The 22,611-nt window shown below is 36.2% G+C and overlaps 1 protein-coding gene and 1 pseudogene across 2 annotated transcripts in view; one reads left to right on the forward strand and one right to left on the reverse strand.

Moving 5' to 3' along the window:
• The first annotated feature begins 6,111 nt into the window (after nt 1-6,111).
• On the forward strand, nt 6,112-6,295 carry LOC112523985 (annotated as a pseudogene).
• A 4,165-nt stretch (nt 6,296-10,460) lies between these two features.
• Nucleotides 10,461-22,611, reverse strand: part of LOC112523203 (general transcription and DNA repair factor IIH subunit TFB2) — an 18,795-nt gene continuing 6,644 nt past the window's right edge. Inside the window, exons 4-15 of one of the 2 annotated variants that reach the window (XR_003070248.1) lie at nt 18,789-18,882; nt 18,505-18,608; nt 18,367-18,412; nt 18,232-18,291; nt 17,797-17,865; nt 17,310-17,393; nt 17,125-17,208; nt 15,180-15,265; nt 12,210-12,304; nt 11,602-11,682; nt 10,788-10,862; nt 10,461-10,707 (exon numbers count right to left, since the gene is read on the reverse strand). Coding sequence is in view for 1 of the 2 variants with exons in the window: in XM_025132715.1 (XP_024988483.1) it covers nt 10,573-10,707; nt 10,788-10,862; nt 11,602-11,682; nt 12,214-12,304; nt 15,180-15,265; nt 17,125-17,208; nt 17,310-17,393; nt 17,797-17,865; nt 18,232-18,291; nt 18,367-18,412; nt 18,505-18,608; nt 18,789-18,882 (1,009 nt within the window). In the remaining variant the exon portion in view is untranslated. The remainder of the gene's footprint in view (nt 10,708-10,787; nt 10,863-11,601; nt 11,683-12,209; nt 12,305-15,179; nt 15,266-17,124; nt 17,209-17,309; nt 17,394-17,796; nt 17,866-18,231; nt 18,292-18,366; nt 18,413-18,504; nt 18,609-18,788; nt 18,883-22,611) is intronic. The other variant, XM_025132715.1, reaches the window with a different exon arrangement.

Raw genomic sequence — 22,611 nt, forward strand, 5'->3', positions numbered from 1 at the left:
ACACGATGAACAAATATATTCCTTTGCAAAGAAGTGTTGAGGAAGATCAGTGACAAGATCATTTCTAGACAATTCACTGAGTGTCTTGAAGTTAAGGTGAGAAAGTCGTTTATGCCACAGCCAGTTGATGTCTGACGAGGCTTTAGAGAAGAAACAACTATTCTCAGTGGTAGAAGAATCCATATTGATGATATAGACATTCTTTAGATGAGAACCGTTCAAGGCAACCTTATCATCTTTGTCATAGACATAGCATGAATTCGTGGAGAACTTCACTATGTAGTCTTTATCACACAGCTGACAGATGTTGAGGAGGTTGTGCTTTAGTCCTTCAATGTATGCAACACGCCTGAATGTGGTTGCACCGTTGTTTAATATACCAAAACCTTTGGTATATTCTTTTCCACTACCTCTAAAGGTTACGGAATGTCCTCTTTCTTCTATTACCTCCAAAGGGATTTGTCTCCGTTCATGTGCCTTGAGCATCCATTATCGAGATATTGTATGCCTTTGACTTCCTGCACAAGAGAACAGTTTAAAATCTTTTGGTACCCATCTATTTGGGTCCAACAATGTTAGAGGTTTCACTGAACCTGGAGAGCTTTTAGTGGAAATGGGAACAACCTCTGACGCTAGAGAGATAGAATCAGTGGGTGTCTTCACTGAGCTTGATGAGGAGGCTTCAGTGGTGAGAACTACAACACTTGATACTAAAGGCTTAACATCAGTAGTTGTCTTCACTTAGCCTGAAGAAGAGGCTACAGTGGTTTTCTTCACCTTGGTTGTTTTAACAGCCTTAGTGGATGATTTCACCTTGGTTGATTTCTCAAACTCAGCTATTTTCTTGCCCTTGGTTGGTGGACCAGCCTTGGTGGCAGAAGGACACTTACTGGCAATGTATGTAGTTTCACCACAGTGCTTACACTTCCTATAGCTGAAGGTAGATTTAGGGCCAGGAAGTACCAGATTTGAAGAGGGACCAGCTCCAAGGATTTTCTTCTCATTAGTTCTTGGAGAAACTTTAGAGGATTTGGAGTCCTTAGGTGAAGCATTCTCCTTGAGCTAAGACTTAGATTTCTGAGAAGGTTCAGATTTCTTAGTCCCTGAAGAAGAAGAAGAAGAAGAAGAAGAAGAAGAAGAAGAAGAAGAAGAAGAAGAAGGTTTACAAGCTGAAGGAATAGATTTAGATCTATTTGACTTGTTAGTCTTCTTGGGAAGAGGTGCTATGACAATGGATTTCCCTTTGAATTTGCAACCTGAACTTGAAGGAGTTCCATGCATGATGACTCTTAGTGAAAGAAGACTGAGAGGAAGAAGTTTCAGGAATAGAAGAGACGAAGGTACCAAACTTGAGCATGGACCTGTCAATGACACTGTCTTCCTGATCATAAAAGAATCCTAGACCAGTCTTTATCTTGGCAGGGATCTAGGCATTAATGATCTCTGAGGCCTTGATAGAGGCTTTGCACCATCATTCTATGGTAGCCTTCTCAGCCCTGAGTTCAGCAATTGCTTGCTCACGCTCAGCTATAGCCTATTCGCGTTCGACAGTGATGGTTTGGTTCACAATGACCTGATCCTTAAGATTTTCTTCAACCTTAGTCAGCTCTTTGATCTTTGAATGACAAATCTTCAACTGTTCTTGAAGATCAAGATTAAGCATTTATGTTTTAGACTTGCCATTCAGGGCATTGTAAAGATCCACCGTCAGCGTGTCTAACATTGATAGGCTAGAAGAAGAAGAGGGTTCATTCAAGAGACATATCTGAGCAGGTGAGGATGATGAGGGATCATTAGAAGTTGATGTCTCTGAAGCTTCTTTCTTGGCATCTTTGGCCATTAAGCAGAGATATGTTGTATCTTCCTCATCAGATGATGATTTATCTGATGAATCAGCCCAGTCATGCTCTCCAGCGACAAGACCTTTGGCCTTTCGCTGGAAGTTCTTCATCTTCTTGTACTTCTCCTTTAGCTTCAGGTATTTGTCATCCTTAGATCTGAAGGAGGATGGGGTTTTAGAAGATGGCATTACAGCCTTCTTAGACTCACATTCACCAGCAAAGTGACCCTTGCAGTGACAGTTGTAGCAGATCGTTGAAGCCTTTTGTCTATATTATCAGACTTTGGCTTTTCCTTGATGGTTAGCGAAGGAGATCTGCAAAGTTGCTTTTCTTGGCGAATCTCCTAAAAGATTTAGTTAAAAGCGCCAGTGATTCATCAAAATCTGCAAGATTGGATTCTGATAAATCCTCGGAGTTAGTAGAATCTAACTCAGTGATAACAATAAGAGGAAGAGGAGAAGAAGAAGAAGAAGAAGAAGAAGAAGAAGAAGAAGAAGAAGAAGAAGATGGGATTTCAGCTGAAGCATCTTCAGATATAAGCTAACAGAGAGCTCTTTATTTCTCTGGAATCCTTGATTAAGTTTCTTTTCAGCTGTCGAGACTGCTCATGATTAAGCAGTATCCCATAAAGAGTGCTAAGAGAGAGAGGACATGTCATTTGACATCTTGAGACACATGGCATAAGTATCCCAAGATTCAAGTATACGTTCCAGAAACTTCATTAAAGTTTCAGAATTGGAATATTTCCTGTCTATAGTCCTTAAATCTATAAGAAGACAATTAAAACGTTGATGTACTTCAGACAATGTTTCAGTCTTTCCATAGAGAAAGCTTTCATATTGTCTTACTAAATTAATCTTCCTTGATTCTTGAACCTGAGAGGCTCCTTCATATTGAACACATAAAGTTTCCCACATGGCTTTCGAGGTTCTGAGTTTCATAACAGAATGATAAATCTCATCAGGAAGAGATATAGCTATTATAGACCTAACACGAGTGTCTATAGCTATCTTCTTCTTGTCTTCATCGCTCCATTGATGAGGGAGCTTTGAAATCTGCCGTTCAGGAATCGCGGCAGTCGTAGCTGTTTCAGGAACAGCCGGAGAAATATCATATGGAACATATGGTCCATTTTCTATATAGTGTGGAATTTCAGGATCCACACCTTCCAGAAAAAGGGACATCCGATTTTTCCAAAGACTAAAGTAGTCTCAGATAAAACAGGGTGGTTTGGCAAGAGAGCCATTATCATGAAAGTGTGTGTTTATGTTTTGTAAAGCCATTTGAAAGCAGTAAGATTATCTAAAGAAAAAGATAATATAAAGCAAAAAAAAACTAAACAACAAGAATAGAAAATACACTGCTCTTATACCACTTGTTGGTCCCGTTAGGGTCTACAAGATGTGTATAACAGTTTGTAGAAGGGGGGTGAATACAAACACAGTAAACTTTTCAAATTTAAAATATATATTGATAAAGAAGGATCAATATAGACTTTACAAGATTGTTTACGGAAAGATAGAGTAAATATAACTTATCTAAACAATCTAAGTTACACACTAGTTCTTAGCAAAGAGAAATGATTTAATGGTTCCAAATACACACATGGCAAGGATGAAGTTTCTTAAGTTACTTACAGAAGAAAGATTTATATCGTGTTTTTCCCATTTCATTTTATCTATCCCTTTTTAGATGATGTTTCACATTATCGTTTAATATTGTGATATTATGTTTTCCACTGGTTTCATATCATGTATTATCGTTTGCCTTTATGTATGGCGTTTGACATTATATATTATCCTTTGACATTATGTATGGCGTTTCATATTATCTATCCTTTTTTATATGCATTTTTAATACGTTTGAATTTTTTTATCTATTAATAGGATGGATAGTGATGACTCTGATTCGAATGATGATAATGAAATAAATTAGGTGGAAGAGGAGAACAGATGGCTACTATAATGTGCAATAGCTATCAAATGGATAATAATCTATATATATATATATATATATATATAGTAAAAGAAAAACCAAGAGTATTAAGGTGGCATCATGAGAATTGAGTATTGAGGTATTGGTGGATTGTGGTTGAGTTTGAGATATCCCACATTGGTGAGAGATTAAGATATTGGAATAAGGAGGTGTGTAAGAAAGAAGGATGAAATTCATAGTGTTAGTTCATGAGACTTGAGTCATAAGGTTATCTTATTTGGATGATTATAATTTTGCAAAACAAATCTTATTATATAAAAATAAAAAATATTGTGTTTACAATCATTAATATATATATATGTGTGTGTGTGTGTGTGTGTGTGTGTTTATATGTATGTGCGTATATATATATATATATATATATATATATATAAAGAAGAACCAAGAGGTAATTAGGTGCATCATGAGGTAATTAGGTATCTATATATTGAAGTATTGGTTAATTGTGGTTGAGTTTGACATATCTTACTTTGATGAGAGATTGAAAGATTAAAATAAAGAGATGTGTATAAGGAAAAAAATTGATGAAATTCATTGTGTCAACTCAAAAAGCTTGATTTATAAGCTTATCATATTTGGATGACTCTTTTTTGCAAAACAGATCTTATTATATAAAAGTAATGTGTTTACGATCATCAATAAATATAAATAAATATATATATATATATATATAAAAGTAAGATCCACAAGAAATGATGTGGAACTCTAAGAATTAAGTATTCTATATTTCTAGCATTAGGTTTGTATCATACATTGATGGAGACATGAGAGAATGACAATTGATGGTAGGTATATGATAGGAGGTTGAAGTGTCTTTGTTTTAACTAATGGTGTTTGATTCTCTTGACTAATCATATAAACTCATATTGTCTGCTCATGTTGGTTAACCCTCCAAACTCATAGGATTGGTTCATTTTGGTCAATGCTGTATTTGAAAAAATGTTATCTATATAAAAAAATCAATGTATCTTTATATATATATATATATATATATATAAGTAAGTTCTAAAAGAAATGATAATGACACCCTAAAAATTGAGTATTATATATTTCTTGCATTGAGGTTGAGTTTTGTGTATCCCACATTGATGGAAAGATGAAAGATTGACAATTGATGGTAGATATATGAGATGAGGTTGAGGTGTCTTTGTTTTAACTCATGGGGTTGGTTCATTTTGGCCAACCCTTTATTTGCAAAAAGAAATTATCTTTATAAAAAATCTATATCTATATCTTTATCTTTATCTTATATATATATATATATATATATATATATATATATATAAGGAAATCTTGGGATATTGAGGTGACATAATGAGAATTAAGTATTCTCAAATGATGGATTATACTTGAGTTTTAGTTGTCCCATGTTAGTGAAGGGTTGAAATTTTGAACGAAATGAAGTGTATAAGAAACTAGATTGGATGCCTTTGTGGCAAATAATGAGGTTTGTCTCATAAGATTGTCTTATTTTGGATGACTCTCTTTTAAATCTATAACCATGGTTGAAAATCAAATCAACCAAATGGTAAAAATTATAGTGCAAAATTAATTATATTATATTATTATATCCTTATATATATGTAAGTAAAACCTTGGGATGATGAGATGGCACCATGAGAATTATAAAAGTACCTTGGGGTATTGAGGTGGCACAATGAGAATTGAGTATTCTCATATGGTAAATTATGGTTGGGTTTTAGTTGTCTCACATTGGTGAAGAGTTGAAAGATTTGAACAAAATGAAATATATAAAAAAGATGGATTGGTGCCTTTGTGTTGATTCATGGGGTTTGCCTCATAGGATTTTCTTACCTTGGATGACCATCTTTGAAATCTATAACCATGGTTGGGATCAAAACCAACCAAATTGAAAAAAATATATATCTTTATATATAAAAAGAAAACCTTGGGGTATTGAGATGGCACCATGGGAATTGAGTATTCTCAAATGATGAAATGTGATGAATTTAGTTGTCCCACATTGATGAAGAATTGAATATTTTGAACAAAATGAAGTGTATAAGAAAGGTAGATTGAATGCTTTCATGTCAAATCATGGAATTTGTCTCATATGGTTGTCTTATTTTGAAAGACCGTCTTTGAAATCTATACCATGGTTGGAATCAAAACCAATTAAATGGTAAAAATTATAGTGCAAATATAAAAGTGAAACCATGGATGATGATTTGGCAACATGAGGTAGTTATTTATCTGTCATCTTGGTGTTACTACTATCAAGGTTTGACACACCCCTCTAATTATAATTCAAATTATAGAATGTTACAATAAAGTGTAGTATTTTTATCAGTTTAATATCTTATATGTGGGTCACCAACCCCACTTGAAATTAATTTTATTTTTTTATGAGGAAAAATCCATTATCTTAGCTCGGTGATGTGATTCTTCATGCATCGTCTTGAGCTTCCACTATTGTTGCTACAACTTATGCACTTCTCTAATTTTCACTTGAAATATTATATAACATTTATTTTTCATAACTTCAAATGAGATTTCAATTAAATTTATCACAAAATTAAAATTGTGATTTTGTCACCTTAAATGAGATTTCAGTTAAAAATGTGACTTCTAATTAAACAAACTACTAACATTAGTCAAACATTTGTAGAGTATTTTGTAACACAGTTCTCGAGCATAGTTTGATAACTTAAATTAGCATATGGTTCTAAGATTATTGTCAACTTCTCTTAAAAACTTTTAATGTTAATGAGTAGTTGGCAGACACATTTACCTAATTTTTTTAGAAGAGGACTTCAAATTTTAGTCTATAACATTCCTTTTGAAAATGGTATTATCGCTACCGCGCAACGCGTGGTTGGAACACTAGTAAGTCATAAATTGAATAGCACATGTATGCCTTGTCGCACATCTTCTCGCATAGGAAACATATTTATTCATGAAGTACTTAACGGTCATCCTAGACGTTGCTACGAAGATTTCAGACTACATGTCCCAGTATTCAAAATGTTGTGCTCAGATCTTGCTACACGTTACGGGTTAAAGCCAACATGTAATATATGTATTGAGGAGTTTGTTGGCATTTTCTTGATGCCTTTAGCACATGGGTGTGAGAATAGGTTAATTCAAGAAACCTTTAATTTTGGAGAGACTATTCATAGGTATTTCCATGCTGTTTTGAAAGTTGTGCTTAAGTTAAGTGCAGACATCATAAAGTCAAATGCAAATTACAATGAAGATGTACCCGCACATATTTTACATAACTCTCGTTATTATCCAATGTTCAAGGTACTTCCTATATCTTGCTTCGTATTTGACCGTAGCATTTAATAAATTATTTTACTTTATATGTGTAGGATTGTATTGGCGCTATCGATGAGACACACGTCAGAGCATCGATTCCTGAGCATGAGCAAGCAAAATACATTGGTAGAATAGGATATACAACGCAAAATATCATGACAGTTTGTGATTTTAATATGTGTTTTACGTTTGCATGGGCTGGATGGGAGGGAACTGCACATGACACACGGATATTTTTGAAGCCTTACACAGAACTGAACTTAAATTTCCACATCCAATCGGTGGTTAGTATTTTTTTTGTAGTAATGCAAACTTTTATATTTTCATACCATTTGAAACGAATAACAGTAGTTTGTTTATTTTTCATAACAGATAAGTATTATGTTATTGATGTCGTATATCCAAATACTAAAGGTTATCTTGCTCCATACAAAGGAACAAATATTTGTTATCACATACCTGATCTCCGCCGTGGACAAACTGTAGCAATATGTGTTCCAAAAGGAGCAAAAGAGACATTTAACTATTATCACTCATCACTGAGAAATGTTGTTGAACGAACTTTTGGAATATGGAAAGTTAGGTGGCAAATACTAAAAGATATGCATGTCAATTACACCTATGAGACACAAGTATATATTGTGCTAGCGTCGATGGCAATTCACAATTATATTAGTTTGAATGGTAGTTTTGACGAAGTATTTGACATGGTGTAACAAGAATCATACAACCCTCATATTGATGTTATGATGAAGGATGTGGTAGCAATAATGAAGCACATGAAAACACAAGTTCACGTCATAGGAGCGACGATCTATATACGAGTGCAATTGCTGGAGACCTAATAGGTGGATCTAGATGAATATTTATTATAAATGACGATCTATTTTTGTTATTGATATTTTGGTTATAAAAATATTACATTATAAATGACGATCTACAATTTTTTTTTGTTGTACAGATCTATTATTTTTGTGATAAATTATTAATGATAGTGGTATAAATATTTGTTAATTAAGTTAGTTTTTTGGTTATAATTTTTTATTAATCTTATTGATATAAATTTTTGTCAAAAATATTATTATAAATGATGAAAAATAAAGTTTTACATGTTAAAAAATCAAATAAGTTAATAAGCAATCCCAAACACTTTCATAAGTCAATAATATGAAATGTCTTTTTTGGTCATTTTACATATATAAGCAAAATTTGTTAAACACTAAAAAACAACTCATCAACTTATTGTTTTTTGGTACCATTATAAGCTAATCCAAATATTTTTTTACAAAACTCCAGTTTGATACCACATAAGTTAATAAGCACTTATAACCAAAAGCATAGATATGGAAGGAGACCGAACCCCCCCCCCCCCTATTCAAGTGGCAAATTCACAATACCACAACCAACCATTGATGCATAAATCAATGCATGCCTAAATGCCCTTGAAAAGATGAAAATCTACTATCTGGACAAGGAAGAAATCACTCTCCGAACAGATTGCCAAGCAATCAACAGCTTCTATCAAAAGACCAATAGCAACAAAGCAACGAGAATCAGATGGATTAGGTTTCAAGATGACATAACTGGCACTGGTGTTAAAATCAATATCGAGCATATTGATGGAAAACACAATCTATTAGCTCATAGATTATCTCGATTGGTAACTTGCTTTCTTGCAGAATGTACAGAAGAAATGATGACGTACAACCTGAAAGCAGCAGCCGCAACAGAAGAAGCTCTGATGTCGATCAACCAAGACTCGCCTGGTATTGCACAAACGAAGGTGAAGAGTTGCTTAAAAAATCTTACCCTAATCTCAAACCAATGTCACTAGAAATCACAAGAACAATGTGCATCCAAGAACTCGCCGGAGAATACAAGAAAATTCAACAGCAAAAGGCCAACTTAAACCGACAAAAATGAGGTAATAAACCACCCAAAGAAAAGAGGAAATGGGGAGAACAGTGGTCTACACTTGGTGAACACTCAGGAAAGTGGGACTACTATGTTAGATATGATGCACCTACACCAACAACCACGATTGAAGAAATTGTCGCAACTGGATGGGATGATGATACCCAAGATCATCATGAGCAAGGTACAACGTCAAGTGTCAAATTCCAGGAGGAAGACGCGGAAGACGAAGATTACTATCAACAATTATCCAATTTGCTGTCATCAGAGTGCGCTAAAAAACGTGGTGAAGACCATCAAATCCTAAAAATTTCTGAAACATCAGAATCAAAAGAAGAAGATTTGGAAAAAGATTTGGAGTACCCGAAATTTCGGAGTTTTCAGGAGCATGTCTTCCCAGCAAGTGGTGAAAGCGAAGTATATGATCAGTATACCCCGCCAACAGAGCCTATCATGGGGCCACCTGTTTATCCTCCTACACATGGGACAACATACGCCCAAAGGATACACTTTCAACTACCCCCAAGGACGAAGCAATTTCAAAGAAAACTATGGGCAGTATCACACCCCACAATGGACTTTACCACCAGCTTTGGCAGGAGTAGGAGCAATGCTAGTCTTGCCCCTTGACCATGGCTTATGGCCCAACGTAATTTCCAGATGGGAGTCTATCACCCTAAATAGACTAAGTGATCATACCTAGTCTGATAACAAACAGAAGCTGATGTACATAGAAAATCTTCACGGAGAAAACGAAAAGATTATGTGGCAGCAATAGCGGACAGCTTTTCCGGAAGCTTATGCCAATTTGGAAACAATCGCCGATGATCCTCAAAATATCATATCACAAGTCAGGCAAATTATCCTGATGGAAGATCCCTACAGGGAATCCATAAAGGAACAAGAAAGAGCGACGAGAGATCTTGAAAGACTCACCTGTGAAAACACCAAATATCTTCGGAAATTTCTAAGTGACTTTCGAATTCTGGCAACAAAATCCGGTAGGCTATTCTTCCCCACAACAATGGACAAGTTATTCTCAAAGAACAATGGCGATATCCAGTCTAATAAGCCAAAAGCCCATTTCAAGAAAAGCCCGGTTATGACTGATCGTTTTGAACAAGAAATACAGCGCTGGTACAATCAATCACATACTGCTAGCCTTGAGTATATTGTTTTAGAACCTGATAGTCCCAAGTTAAAACCCAAGGATTTAGCCTGACCACCTCCTTGATTTTCCGGATTAGCTCATAATCCGACGGTTTGAGTCTCTTATCACCATGCGGGCTAATCCCAAACACCCCTTAGAATTGGATTCTTGAAAAAGGTTCCTCTACCAAGTTTTCAAATCCATGTTTTTCATCAAAACAACCAGAACCGTAAACCTGAAGAAAAAAATTCGGAATTTGAAACATCAAAATGACTTACTTCATCACATACCCACGTTATTAATTAATATGCAATGTTTGTGAAAGATGAGATTTACAGAGCGAAAGGTGAAGTTTATTATGAAAAAAAAATTCCTCTCGATGCAGAGCAGCTATTTTTGATGGCTCAGAAATTCTTTCATGTGTGAATAGATTTCGGTTTTGACTAGAAGGCGCATCTTTTTCGAGTCTTCCCACAGTAAACTGCTGTATTCTCTTGCAAAATCACAAGCTGCTTCAAACACATCCTGCATAAAATCCAATCCGATCCATCAGGAGTTAAAAACATCAACCATTCGGTGGTGGTTAAATGTGTTCCTTTACTTACCCTTGATGGAAAATCATCAAAGAAATGAGCAGGTGTCATCTCTACCCTATTTAGATCTGATTCCCACAGCCTAACCTGCAATCATCATTAAATATTACCAATTACCACATTACTTTTTGGAAGTGGACACACATAAACTAAAATAGAAATGGTGGACCTTTTATTTTGGGACGGAGGTAGTAAATCTCAATCAACACCATTTGGACTGGAGAGGATGCTCATTCTAAAGATGCAACAATTTTCATTTTGGAACGTTTCCTAATAGTTGTGATCTTTACTTTTATAGAGGGAAAACGATCATCTATTTTATCGATTACAAGCTAGTGATGATATTGTTTTGGTTCACAAGATCGTATTCTGATATTAATGCGGGTACTTTAGACTTTTAGTTAATAATCAAAAACTTACACTTCATCTTAATGTTAGTCAAAGTTTGGTTAGGCAATAGTAATATAGTTTGATGAAAATGTTTGACTGCTATCAAAAAGACCCCTCAATAAAGACAACAAGATAATCTTGTATGCCAAAATTAATGCTGCAAGGACCATCAGTGAGTAAAAATAGATGAATCTTGTGGGTCAAAATTAATTGATATCAATACATTGAAGGGGTTATTTACAGCTAAACAAGGTATGCCTGATTAAACTTTGCAGGCAGGCAGGGGAAATGTTGCATTAATTTTGGAACACATAGGAAAGAAGATTGTTATATTACTTTTGGATAGAATCAAACCTTGCAACTTTTATGGACCGGAGGTAGTAAAATATGTTTCTTTCAGAAATCAGAATAGATTAGGATATAGGTGATGGGGAACCTGATCCGTGACATTTTCTGGTACAGACGGCACTCTTTCTGCTACACGAGGATGAGCGTTCTGCTGGAGAAATGAAATTATCTGCAAATTCGTAAAGAAGAAATGTTACTCCTACAGAATGAAATGTTGGGTAAAACAGTTTATTGTTATTTAACAAAAGAATGGCAACCACAAAGTTGGGAGTCTTAGCCAAAGGACTTGTGACAGCTTTGCAAATCCCCAGACATTTTTGACTAACTAATATCTAGAAAACGGCTCCGAATTCTCTCATGTTTTTAAACTGGATTTGGAACAAATTTGTTTCTTTTGTGTTGCCAAACTTTAATTGGAAAGGCATGTCCATTGGTTCAGATTGCAGTCTAAGAAAACCACAACATTTAGATATATAAAGAAAATTAAACAAAAAACGTCAGTAACAATGCAACTTAGCATACAATGTAGATATTTCATGTTGTTCATTAAGACCAAGACCCACACTCATTTTTCTGGAGTTCGTGTCACTTCTCAAAAACATCAGAAAAGAAAAAGAAACAAAAAGAAAAGGTTAAATAGACACTAGAGCATAATATTATATAAAAAGTTAAAAAAAAAAAAAGGAAAAACTTAACTTGCCTGGTCTGCTGTAATGCCATTTGAAAAGGCTTTGTACAGGTTCTCTTTTGTAATGGACCCAACAATAAGGTTAGGAAGTTGATATTCTATCCTGCATTAGAGCGCAAAAATGGAAGCTCAGCCGAGAGATATAAAACTACTCTATGCTACTATCCGTGTGGCTCATTGTCGCTTGTCTCCCAACTCAACTCAGGCTCGACATATGAAGCAAAAGAGGAGAAACAACTAATGGACGGTGATAACTGATAAGGCCATAAAATCCAAAAAATGACATCAGCTAGTAGTTAGTAGCTACTGATGGTTATGAGGCCACTGAAAACAAGGAGGGATCATATATCCATTCAACCAGATATCTAAACTTGTAAAGGGTGAGATTGGATGTAGGTGATTATGCAACCCAACCTGACATATATCATCAGGAAGCTAGATATTCCAGGATTCATATGAATGCCCATTTACTTTGCAGAAGTATTTTTTTTTTGTCCTTATTTTGAAAGGAAGTAGTAAATTGGTATAAATGAACCATGATCCACTTTGGAAACACTACATATTGAAAGGCTGGTCAAGTTCAGCTCAATGTATTGAGATAGGGTCTGTTTGCCTCAGGCTGAGGAATGAAAATGGGAATGAAAATGAAAATGACAGGCAATAGAAATGGAAATGGAAATGGTAATGGATTTTTATTCCCCCTAGTTTAACGAGGAATGAAATTTTGGGCTTCTGGGGGAATGAGCCCATTATATTATAAAAAACCAAACAGTTTCTTTTATTTTCATTCCCACTAATTACTGCTTAATACCTCTGACCAAACATCCCCTTAGTCAAGTTCAACTGGATGTAATATGAATACTTGTTGAGTGGCAAGGTTGACAAGGTTCACTAAACATAGCTGACTTTGCCCCCAACAAAAGATTGGTATAGGACAAGGATGACATCAATGAAAGTGCGCCTGGAATGGGGCACAAACCTATTGATGAATGTGTTACTGTTAACCGGCAACCGCAAGAAAGGGTTGGGGAGAAAAGAAAAGGGGAAACTACAGTAACTGATTTCCGTAGACCGAGGTTTATGGAAAGTGTGAATCGACCCGTCTCAAGGTTTAATGATAAGGAGTGTACCCGATGCCATAAAATACATCAGGGAAATTGCAATACAGAATCTCGAGTATGCTTTAAATGTCAAGAACCTAGACATATAGCTCGAGACTGTCGGATGACGTGGAGATGTTTTACTTGTAATTCATCTCAACATATAAGTGTTGATTGTCCACAAGCAAAGAATCGAGGGTTTGGTTTTGCTGGAGGTCAGGGATCTGGATATTCTGGGGGTCGAGGATCTGGGTATGTGCCAACAGGTCGTGGACAAGTGGATAATCGTGTTAGTCCAAGTGGACGGGGAGGGACAAGACAGACAGAGGTTAATGCAAAAGGGAGAGCCTTTCAGATGACGAGAGGCGAGGCGGAAGAACACCCTGAAGTGGTGACAGGTACATTCCTTGTTAATTCAGTATGTGCCAAAGTTTTATTTGATTCGGGTGCAAATCGTTCATTTGTGTCACTATCATTTGTTAACTGCGCACATTTAAAATCTAAAGCGTTAAGTGAAGATCTAATTGTGGAAACAGCAAACGATAGTGAAGTTGTGGTTAAGGAAAGAATTGATGAATTCACTAAACATAGCTGACTTTGCCCCCAACAAAAGATTGGTATAGGACAAGGATGACATCAATGAAAGTGCGCCTGGAATGGGGCACAGGCCTATAGGAGTCGAGGTTAGAAGAATAGCAGGATAAAGTTTAGCAAATCCACCCTCCTCACTGCATCAAGGAATATGACTCAATGAATCTGTAAGGTGGGTTTAGTTCAGCATAACTGAGGTTTCATTATGTATGGGGGATAAGAAATTGAGAAATTTCTAGACTAGCGATCTTCAAAATCAAGGTGGTTGTGGGTAACCTTTAACCACATCTAATTGTTGCAAGGATGTAAAGATCATGCAAAAATGTCGAGAAAGTTTTCATAGGAAACTGAGAATTGATTATTGGAGATGCACTATTGAAGAAATAGATGAATCTAATATAAATTATTCATGGTTGAAGGTGTTATGAATCAATTAATGAAAGTAATGTTTTTTAAGCTTCCTATTCTTTCATCTTTTTTGTTGAGAGTTTAAAATGTATATTGATTAATCATTCCAAAAGTTTATATTTTAAGGTTAGGGCTACGTTAGTTTAGTTATTTTAGAAATGTTTAGGTCCATTATCCACATATATGCAAACTCATCATCCGCATATGTGCTGTGACAATGTGTAACAATATTCAAGTATATTCAACAATCTCCACTTACAGATACAGGCAGAGCTATCCTAACAGGTAGAATCATTATTCCATTGCATAGACTGAAAATTTCATTAAATGTACAAAAGGAGACAGTATTAACACTGTTAATAATTATCAGTGCTTGTTTTTAACTGAAAATAGCTGGGACATTTTAGGGAAGGAGAAGCTCAAGCTACTTGCCTTAACTATATAAAGTTTGGCTGTCATCTATCTGTAGCCTTAGTTACTTTCTTAGTTAACTGCACATGCAGCCTTGCATGGATTAGGATGTGCTCCTACAAATTCGTGACCTACCATCATCTTGATTACACCAAGGGGCTGTTTATCCAAATGCTTACCTGCAACACTCTTACTCACCTTACCAGGTAAGATTCTAATCCATTAAAACGACCGCGTATGCAATAATTTATCCGATAAGCACCAACTGGGTAAGAACCATCACACTCACTTACAGGGTAAGATTCTCGGCCCCTGTAATTGCTCTTACCGGATGTTCATCCGGTAAGGTAAAGGGACCCGGTAAGCGCTTACCAGGTAAGCATTTAGCAAACGCAGCCTAAGTTACCAGAAAATATGAACTCTTTTGGCAAATAGAGCATACAGAAGATACATACAAAAATGGAGTACCTTGCAAAGAGTCTTAAGATTTCACAATGTAACTTAGAGGTTGAGTAGGCATAAAGCCTGAAGTTCGTTTCCACGACGACATATCCCTGGAGGAGAAAAAGTCAGCTGACTACAATCCTAATTCTTTCACAGATCGTCAAAAAATACAACAGGCTTTTCGTTCGCAGATTGTCAAAAAATGCAACAGGCTTTTCATCCCAAACTAGTCAAAGCTAAAAGGAAACCAACAGAAGAGATAAAGCGGTGCAATCCCATAGCAAAAAAGTGATGAAAGCCCTTAGAGAAACAAAATAAGAGGTATTTGGCTAATTGTACAACAAACCCACATGGTAGGAGTAAATTTTACATGTTCATATACGGTAAGATGAGAAAATATTCGAAATTTTATTAAGTATATGATCCGAACATCTGGATTTCATTTCACAAAAATCAAATACTTCATTGTCAATTCGAGTAGCCAGGTGTAATTTTACATGTTGAAATTTGGTTGTCAGTTCTAGCCATATATATAGGCCCTGAAAACACGTATCCCATTTTTTGTTTCATAGTGACACTAAGCGACTTAATTTCAATCCAATATTAATTTAAACACAAACCAACCATGAGTTCGTAACTCAAGCTCATATATGTAAAGACTCCATTCTGACAGCTTGTAGAGTTGTACTTCCATGGGTTGTCGATTAATCAACAATTTTGGAAGTGGTTACTCCCAACAATCTCAAACATGACTGCGTCATGGATGACAACCTGCTGTTGAAGAAGTGCCATAATGTTTACATCCTAGTTACGACCCAGTTTCATTTACTAGTCACTTGGCTGTATCAAAAAGATATAGCTGCTGTTTTTGTCGGTAATGGTGAATGTGGCAGGAGCACAGTGTTCACATCGCAGGGATATGATATTTTCTGTGCAACAGGTTTTGTAGCAGTGGAACACTACAGGGGTGTGGTATTTGCTGCATTAGTTTTCTGCAGCAGTTTTTGTTGGCAGGTTCCATCAATTTTGGATAGATTCTTTGTCTACTTGCAGATAGAGTGTTAGAACTTCGTTAAGCACTTTATAAGTTTCCCTAATAGTTCTCTTTTGAGAGCAAAATCGTGAGAATTTCACTATGATGGTGTACGTGTCTACTGACATCTAGATCTGGTAAACTTTCATCTTCATGATGGATTTTTCACCATCTTTGGCACCATGGTCTTTTACCTACACTCACAGAATTTTCCACATAAATTGTGTGCTATTTCTGCTTTAGCTTTGTTATATTTTGTTTTTTTTTTCTCACTGTAATGGGCGACAGGAATTAACAAATTCAATGTCTATTCATTAGCTTTCAAGGGTACCTCAGAAATGGTTAGAAAAAGTGTATACCATGAAACGAAAAGAAAGACTACAATGGAAAACGTGTGTACCATGAAATGAAAACAAAAACTACGATGGAAAACGTTTGTACCATGAAATGAAAAGAAAGACTACAATTCAACCTTCCATTGAACATTCAGCTTAGTGGTATTTGACCCTAACCCTAGGTGGATAACACCTTGGAGCTCCCAGGTTCATATCCCAATTATCATGTTTCCACTATAATACATTTGAACCAAGTGCAATTTAATTGACTCGCAGACCTCCAAACCCACATTGAATGCTCCAGTCATATACAAAAGAAGAGCTAATGCTTTCATATTTCTTTTGCTTTCATATTTCTTTGTTCAAGTCTCAAAATATATGTGATCTTTAAATTGCAGCTTTCTTTTTTGGAAAGCAGTAATAAGGTGCTAAATCAGACTCTCTCAACACTACTAATTGCAATTACAAAACTGATTGAATACAAAAAAGTTGACTCATATAAGGAGAATCAAAGTTATACTGCTGCATGTGTGCATGATCTAGCTATTCCATAATTATCCAGAATGAATTCATCAACTTGTACAAATTCCAGGTAAGGTACCTGTTTCCTTGATGATGCATCTGACAGGCTAATAGAGAGGTTGGTAGCCAATTTAGTAGGTATGAACCAACTGTCTTTCCTCCCCTGGAGAAACAGAGACGTCAATGATACTCATTAAATGTCCTAAAGACATACAATAAGAACTGAACTATGTCAACATATAGTAAGATGAACGTAGCATTCACCTGCTGGAGTTTGATGAGTCCCAAGTCTGCAAGGTCTTTAACTGTTGTCCTTTGTATATCAGTTAAAGTGTTCATATTATATGCCTGTGCACAAATTAAAGATATCAACTCCTCAGTAAATATGGAACAAGTCATCAGAAGACTACTCCATAAAAGTTTGGGACCTAAAGAGTTCATTTGTGGCAGTCTAAACAGAATTTCCCAAAATTTCTCCCCCTCCCACTACCCAAACAACCCCGAGAGGGCAAAAAGTACAAAACTTGGAGTAGAATTAAGATTGAGTTCCACATCCAATTTGGGAGTCCTTGTTTCTTGTGCAATGTTGCTCAATGTTTCTAGGCCATTGTACAGGATTCTCATTGTGGAACTGCAGAAGTGTTGCTCGATTGCGTAAAAAGTTCAATTATGCCTAGAATATAAATAAAACTCTAAAGGCTTGAAAGACTGCAAAGGTTGATGAAATTGACATATATGACAAATCTGATACCTCGCCAGTAACGTGAAAGCTAAGTTCCAGCAGAAATGAGATAAGATCTGCTGAATCCACACCTCTATCCTGTCCATAAGAAGTTCAAGGACTCCAATATAAGTCAATAGTATTTAGAGATAAACAACACATTGATGTCAGAATTACCTACTGATGCAGGGAAATACAAAATGGTTACAATAAGCATCAACATTCATGATTAAGAGCAGCTATGGGTCATGATATAACAGACAAGCAACAAAGGATTCTTCATATCAGGTAGCAGAATAACAAAGAAAAAAGCCACTCGTAGGAAATTTTAGGAGTTAAAACAGAGTCATCTGCATGTTTCCACTTATATGATAAAATCATCAAAACAACACATCGCATCTGATTTCTTTCGAAATTGGATCAACCACGCAATCAGATATGATAGGAAGACTCAGGGATGAATACCTCAGAATTACTGATATACTCCCTGACGATATACCAGAGTTGTGCGTTGGTGTCCATCAGCTGTAAGAGAAACACATGGACATGAAATCCAATAAATACAGAATATACAACATCACAACTACATATTTTTCATACCAGAAACTGAAAGCCACTCTCTGTAAGTCGAGGACCTTCATTGTCCCTGTGGAAATGTGAATCAACCTTAATGTCAAAAATTATTGTTCAAATTTTACAGAAGTATCATAATATGTATGGCAATAATTTTAAAATTACCTTTGACTTAAAAGGCCTCGTTGGAAGACTTTCATCATAGAAAGGCTGATGCTTTTGGTTGTAACCTCAACTTCAGCAGAGTTTATGAGATGCAGCAAGAAACACTAGATTGCCACAATAGCAAGTCATGAAACGGAATATACTGGAGCTGCAAAATGATTAAAAGTAGAAAGCAAAATGTATTGTTCACAAACTTAATGGCAAAGGTTCTAGGAACTAACTACTTTATTTATGGAAGTAACACAACATGAACATAATGAGAAAATTATTGATAGGTTTCATACCTCCCACTGTTGAGAAGCATAGTTGTCTAGCTCCTCTAAGCTTGGGAGTCTTACTGTTATATTTGCAGCCATGGGTTCCCTTGGCAACACACCACTGCAAGAACAAGCTTAAACATCACATACGTACTTTACAGCTTTTGAACGACAACCAGAGAAACCAGGACACAGACAAGTGACACCTAGAACTAGTAACAAGAACATAAGCAGAACAATGTTTTTTGGTGTAGTTAATAACATATAAAGATAAATGAGGATATAAATGTTTGACAGAAGCAGCATATGAGTTCTAATCACTTGCATTAACAAGCTACGACTACTAACCAATCAACATCAAATGCAATAACAGAGTTTCCACATGATAGATATCATTATAACCCCACCAGTCTAATATATTTTAAGTAGCAAACTCTAGCAGACCACTTGGTTCTTTCATTTTATGTTGAATACCATCAGGCAGGTTGATAATCAAGGGACTTCAACCTATCATTTTTAAGATTCATTGGAAAAAAAATGAGTATACAAAGGGCAACTTTAACATTGTCGACAGGACAGAAAATGTGATAAGAATATCATGACAGAAAGTAGTTAGGAAGACTATTGTTGCTTGCGTCGGTTTTTCGGAAAATGATTTTGAGAGATAATGAGGGCATTAGTCATAGGATAAGAGCAGGCAGTTGAAAGGATGACAAGCTTCAAGGGTTTCATTTGATTGAACACCACTGCAAAAATGTAAGTTCTGCAGGGTAATAGTGATGAATGATATGCATTACCAGGCAGAATGTCCAACCAACAAGAAAGACAACTTGTAACAAGGCGAGTGTAATATTCTGGTTGTTATTTCAAGTTTATATAAATATGTTTATGTAAGTATGTGTGTAATATTTTAAAGGGTTAATTTAAATTTTTATTTTAAATTAAGAAAAAAAAAAAAAGGGAGGTCGGCTGGTTGTTGCCGCCCATCACCTCTCCTCCTTTTTGTTTATATATAAATAGATTTTGTGAAGAAAAGGGTATACACACACATATTACTTTTAGAAATTTTCTCTGAAGAATCAAGAGGATTGCACAGAAAGAGGATTTCAAAGGCTTTGATTCTCAATTTCTAAAGGTGAGTGTATTAAGAGCTTTGGATATGAATTGCTTACATACAGTTTGATAAGCATTTGGAGCTGGTTATCATGAATTTTGTTGCATTTTATGAGAGTTCTTGTTTAAACCGTCCAAGTGTTGTCCGGATTGAAATCCGGATAATTAAACCGCTCATGCGTTGTCCGGAGTCATCTAAACCGGCCAAGAGGTGACCGGATATCAACTAAACCGGCCAAGAGGTGAACGAATATTGTGTAAACCGTTCAAAAGATAAGTGATGTATTGACCGGATTGTTTTAAACCGGTCAAAGGTTGAATCATGTATTGTCCGGTTTAATTTAAACCGGTTAACATTACAAGTGAAGTATTGTCCGGATTTGTAATCCGGACAAAGATGTTAACTAAAATTCAAGTGTTAAAGTTGACCGGACTTGTTATCCGGACAAGATTGACCGGACTTCAAGTCCGGATAAAGAGATAGAAAGTTTTTGAAATGTTTTTGATATGAAATGGCGGTGTAACCGCGAGAGAGATGAAATGGCGGTGTAACCGCGCGAGAGATATAATGGCGATGTAACCGCGAGAGAGATGAAATGGCGGTGTAACCGCGAGAGAGATGTAATGGCGATGTAACCGCGAGAGAGATGAAATGGCGGTGTAACCGCGAGAGAGATGTAATGGCGGTGTAACCGCGAGAGAGATGAAATGGCGGTGTAACCGCGAGTGAGATGAAATGGCAGTGTAACCGTGAGAGAGATGAAATGGCGGTGTAACCGCGAGTGAGAAACATAAATATGTTCATGTTTCAGAACAGGTTTGATTCTAAACTGATTGTTTGGAATGTATATTGTTTGTATGAGATTTATACACTCACTAGACCTTTTGATCTAACGCTCAGTTGTTGGACTAACTTGTTTTGCAGGTCAGCATACTTTGCAAGATAAGGGCAAAGGAAAAGTATAAATGATGATAATAGTTTGTTCGTATATGTATTAAAGATACATTTTGTTAGTCCATGTTTTGTAATAATACTGTTTTTAGTATTATGAGGATTATGATGTGAATTGTATGTATATGGGATTATGAGGGTTGTCACAGTTGGTATCAGAGTCTTAGTTTAAGGGATCTGGGTATTTGCGAAATACTTAAGACTTAAACTAGAAGTGTGGAAAGTTATGATAATAGGTTTCACTGGGTCTATGAACATGRRAATATGTTATAGCTGAAACTATTATGAGAAAGATAGATTATATATGACTGATATAATCTGAGTATGAGTAGACGTGAGGATAAATGTGTTACTATGTTGTGATTATGAGAATAATCATGTGTGTTTAAATGTGACAGAAAAGGTTACATACTGAGAAATGGCAGATAATCCCAATCAATCGGAAATGACCTATACTGGTTATGGAAGAGGTCGAGGAAGAAGAAATGTAATGCACGGAGAGGATCCAGAAAATGTAATAGAAACACGAAGTCGTAGCAGAGGACGAGGTAGAGGTATCAAACAAGAAACTCGTGGGGAACAGGAATTGTCGGCCCAAGAAAGTTCAATGTCTGGCCGTGGTCGAGGAAGAGCAAGGGGTAAACATAATGTTTCTGACCCCGAGTATATTACTCAAGATATGTTGGCAGCAGAGCTGGGAAAGTTTCAGGAAAGTTTGGTAAATTTGTTAAAGCGTACAAACCAAACTAATCCAAATGTGATAAGAAATTCCGATCAGGAGGAAGCCGGAGCTAGTACACCGGTAACTGGTACATCTGTACCCTTACTTCGTCCTCAGTGCAAAAGGGAGGAGATATCAAGATGTTTCTTGCTTGTAAACCTCCTAAGTTTTCTGGTGAGCGTGATCCTGTTAAAGCTATGTGTTGGCTTAAGAAGATAGAGCTGAGTCTACAAATCAGTAAAAGTGCAGAAGAAGACAAAGTTATGTTTGTAGTATCTCGTTTGAGATCAAGTGCTTTGTATTGGTGGGAAGTCTTGTCCAGTTCAGATCCGAACATTCTGAAGACCATGTTGTGGGAAGAATTTGTGGTTAAATTTAAAATGCAGTATTGTCCTGAAGCTGCAATTCGAAAGTTGGAAGATGATTTCCTTCGTCTTGAGCAAGGAAACATGTCAGTCCACCAGTATACAGAAGTTTTCATGGAACAATCTAGGTTTGCTGAAGCCTATATTATATCTGAAAACAGTAAAGTGAGAAAGTATATTTGGGGATTGGAATCGAATCTTCGAAAGCATGTGATATCCAGAAATCCAACAACATTTCAAGCGGCAGTTGATGCTGCTGAAATATTGGAACAGGATATTAACCGGCAACCGCAAGAAAGGGTTRGGGAGAAAAGAAAAGGGGAAACTACAGTAACTGATTTCCGTAGACTGAGGTTTATGGAAAGTGTGAATCGACCCGTCTAAAGGTTTAATGATAAGGCGTGTACTTGATGCCATAAAATACATCAGGGAAATTGCAATACAGAATCTCGAGTATGCTTTAAATGTCAAGAACCTGGACATATAGCTCGAGACTGTCGGATRACRCGGAGATGTTTTACTTGTAATTCATCTCAACATATAAGTGTTGATTGTCCGCAAGCAAAGAATCGAGGGTTTGGTTTTGTTGGAGGTCAGGGATCTGGATATTCTGGGGGTCGAGGATCTGGGTATGTGCCAACAGGTCGTGGGCAAATGGATAATCGTGTTAGTCCAAGTGGACAGGGAGGGACAAGACAG

This window comes from Cynara cardunculus (genome assembly GCF_001531365.2).
Source record: "Cynara cardunculus var. scolymus isolate 2C chromosome LG 12, CcrdV1, whole genome shotgun sequence".
Lineage (NCBI taxonomy): Eukaryota > Viridiplantae > Streptophyta > Magnoliopsida > Asterales > Asteraceae > Cynara > Cynara cardunculus.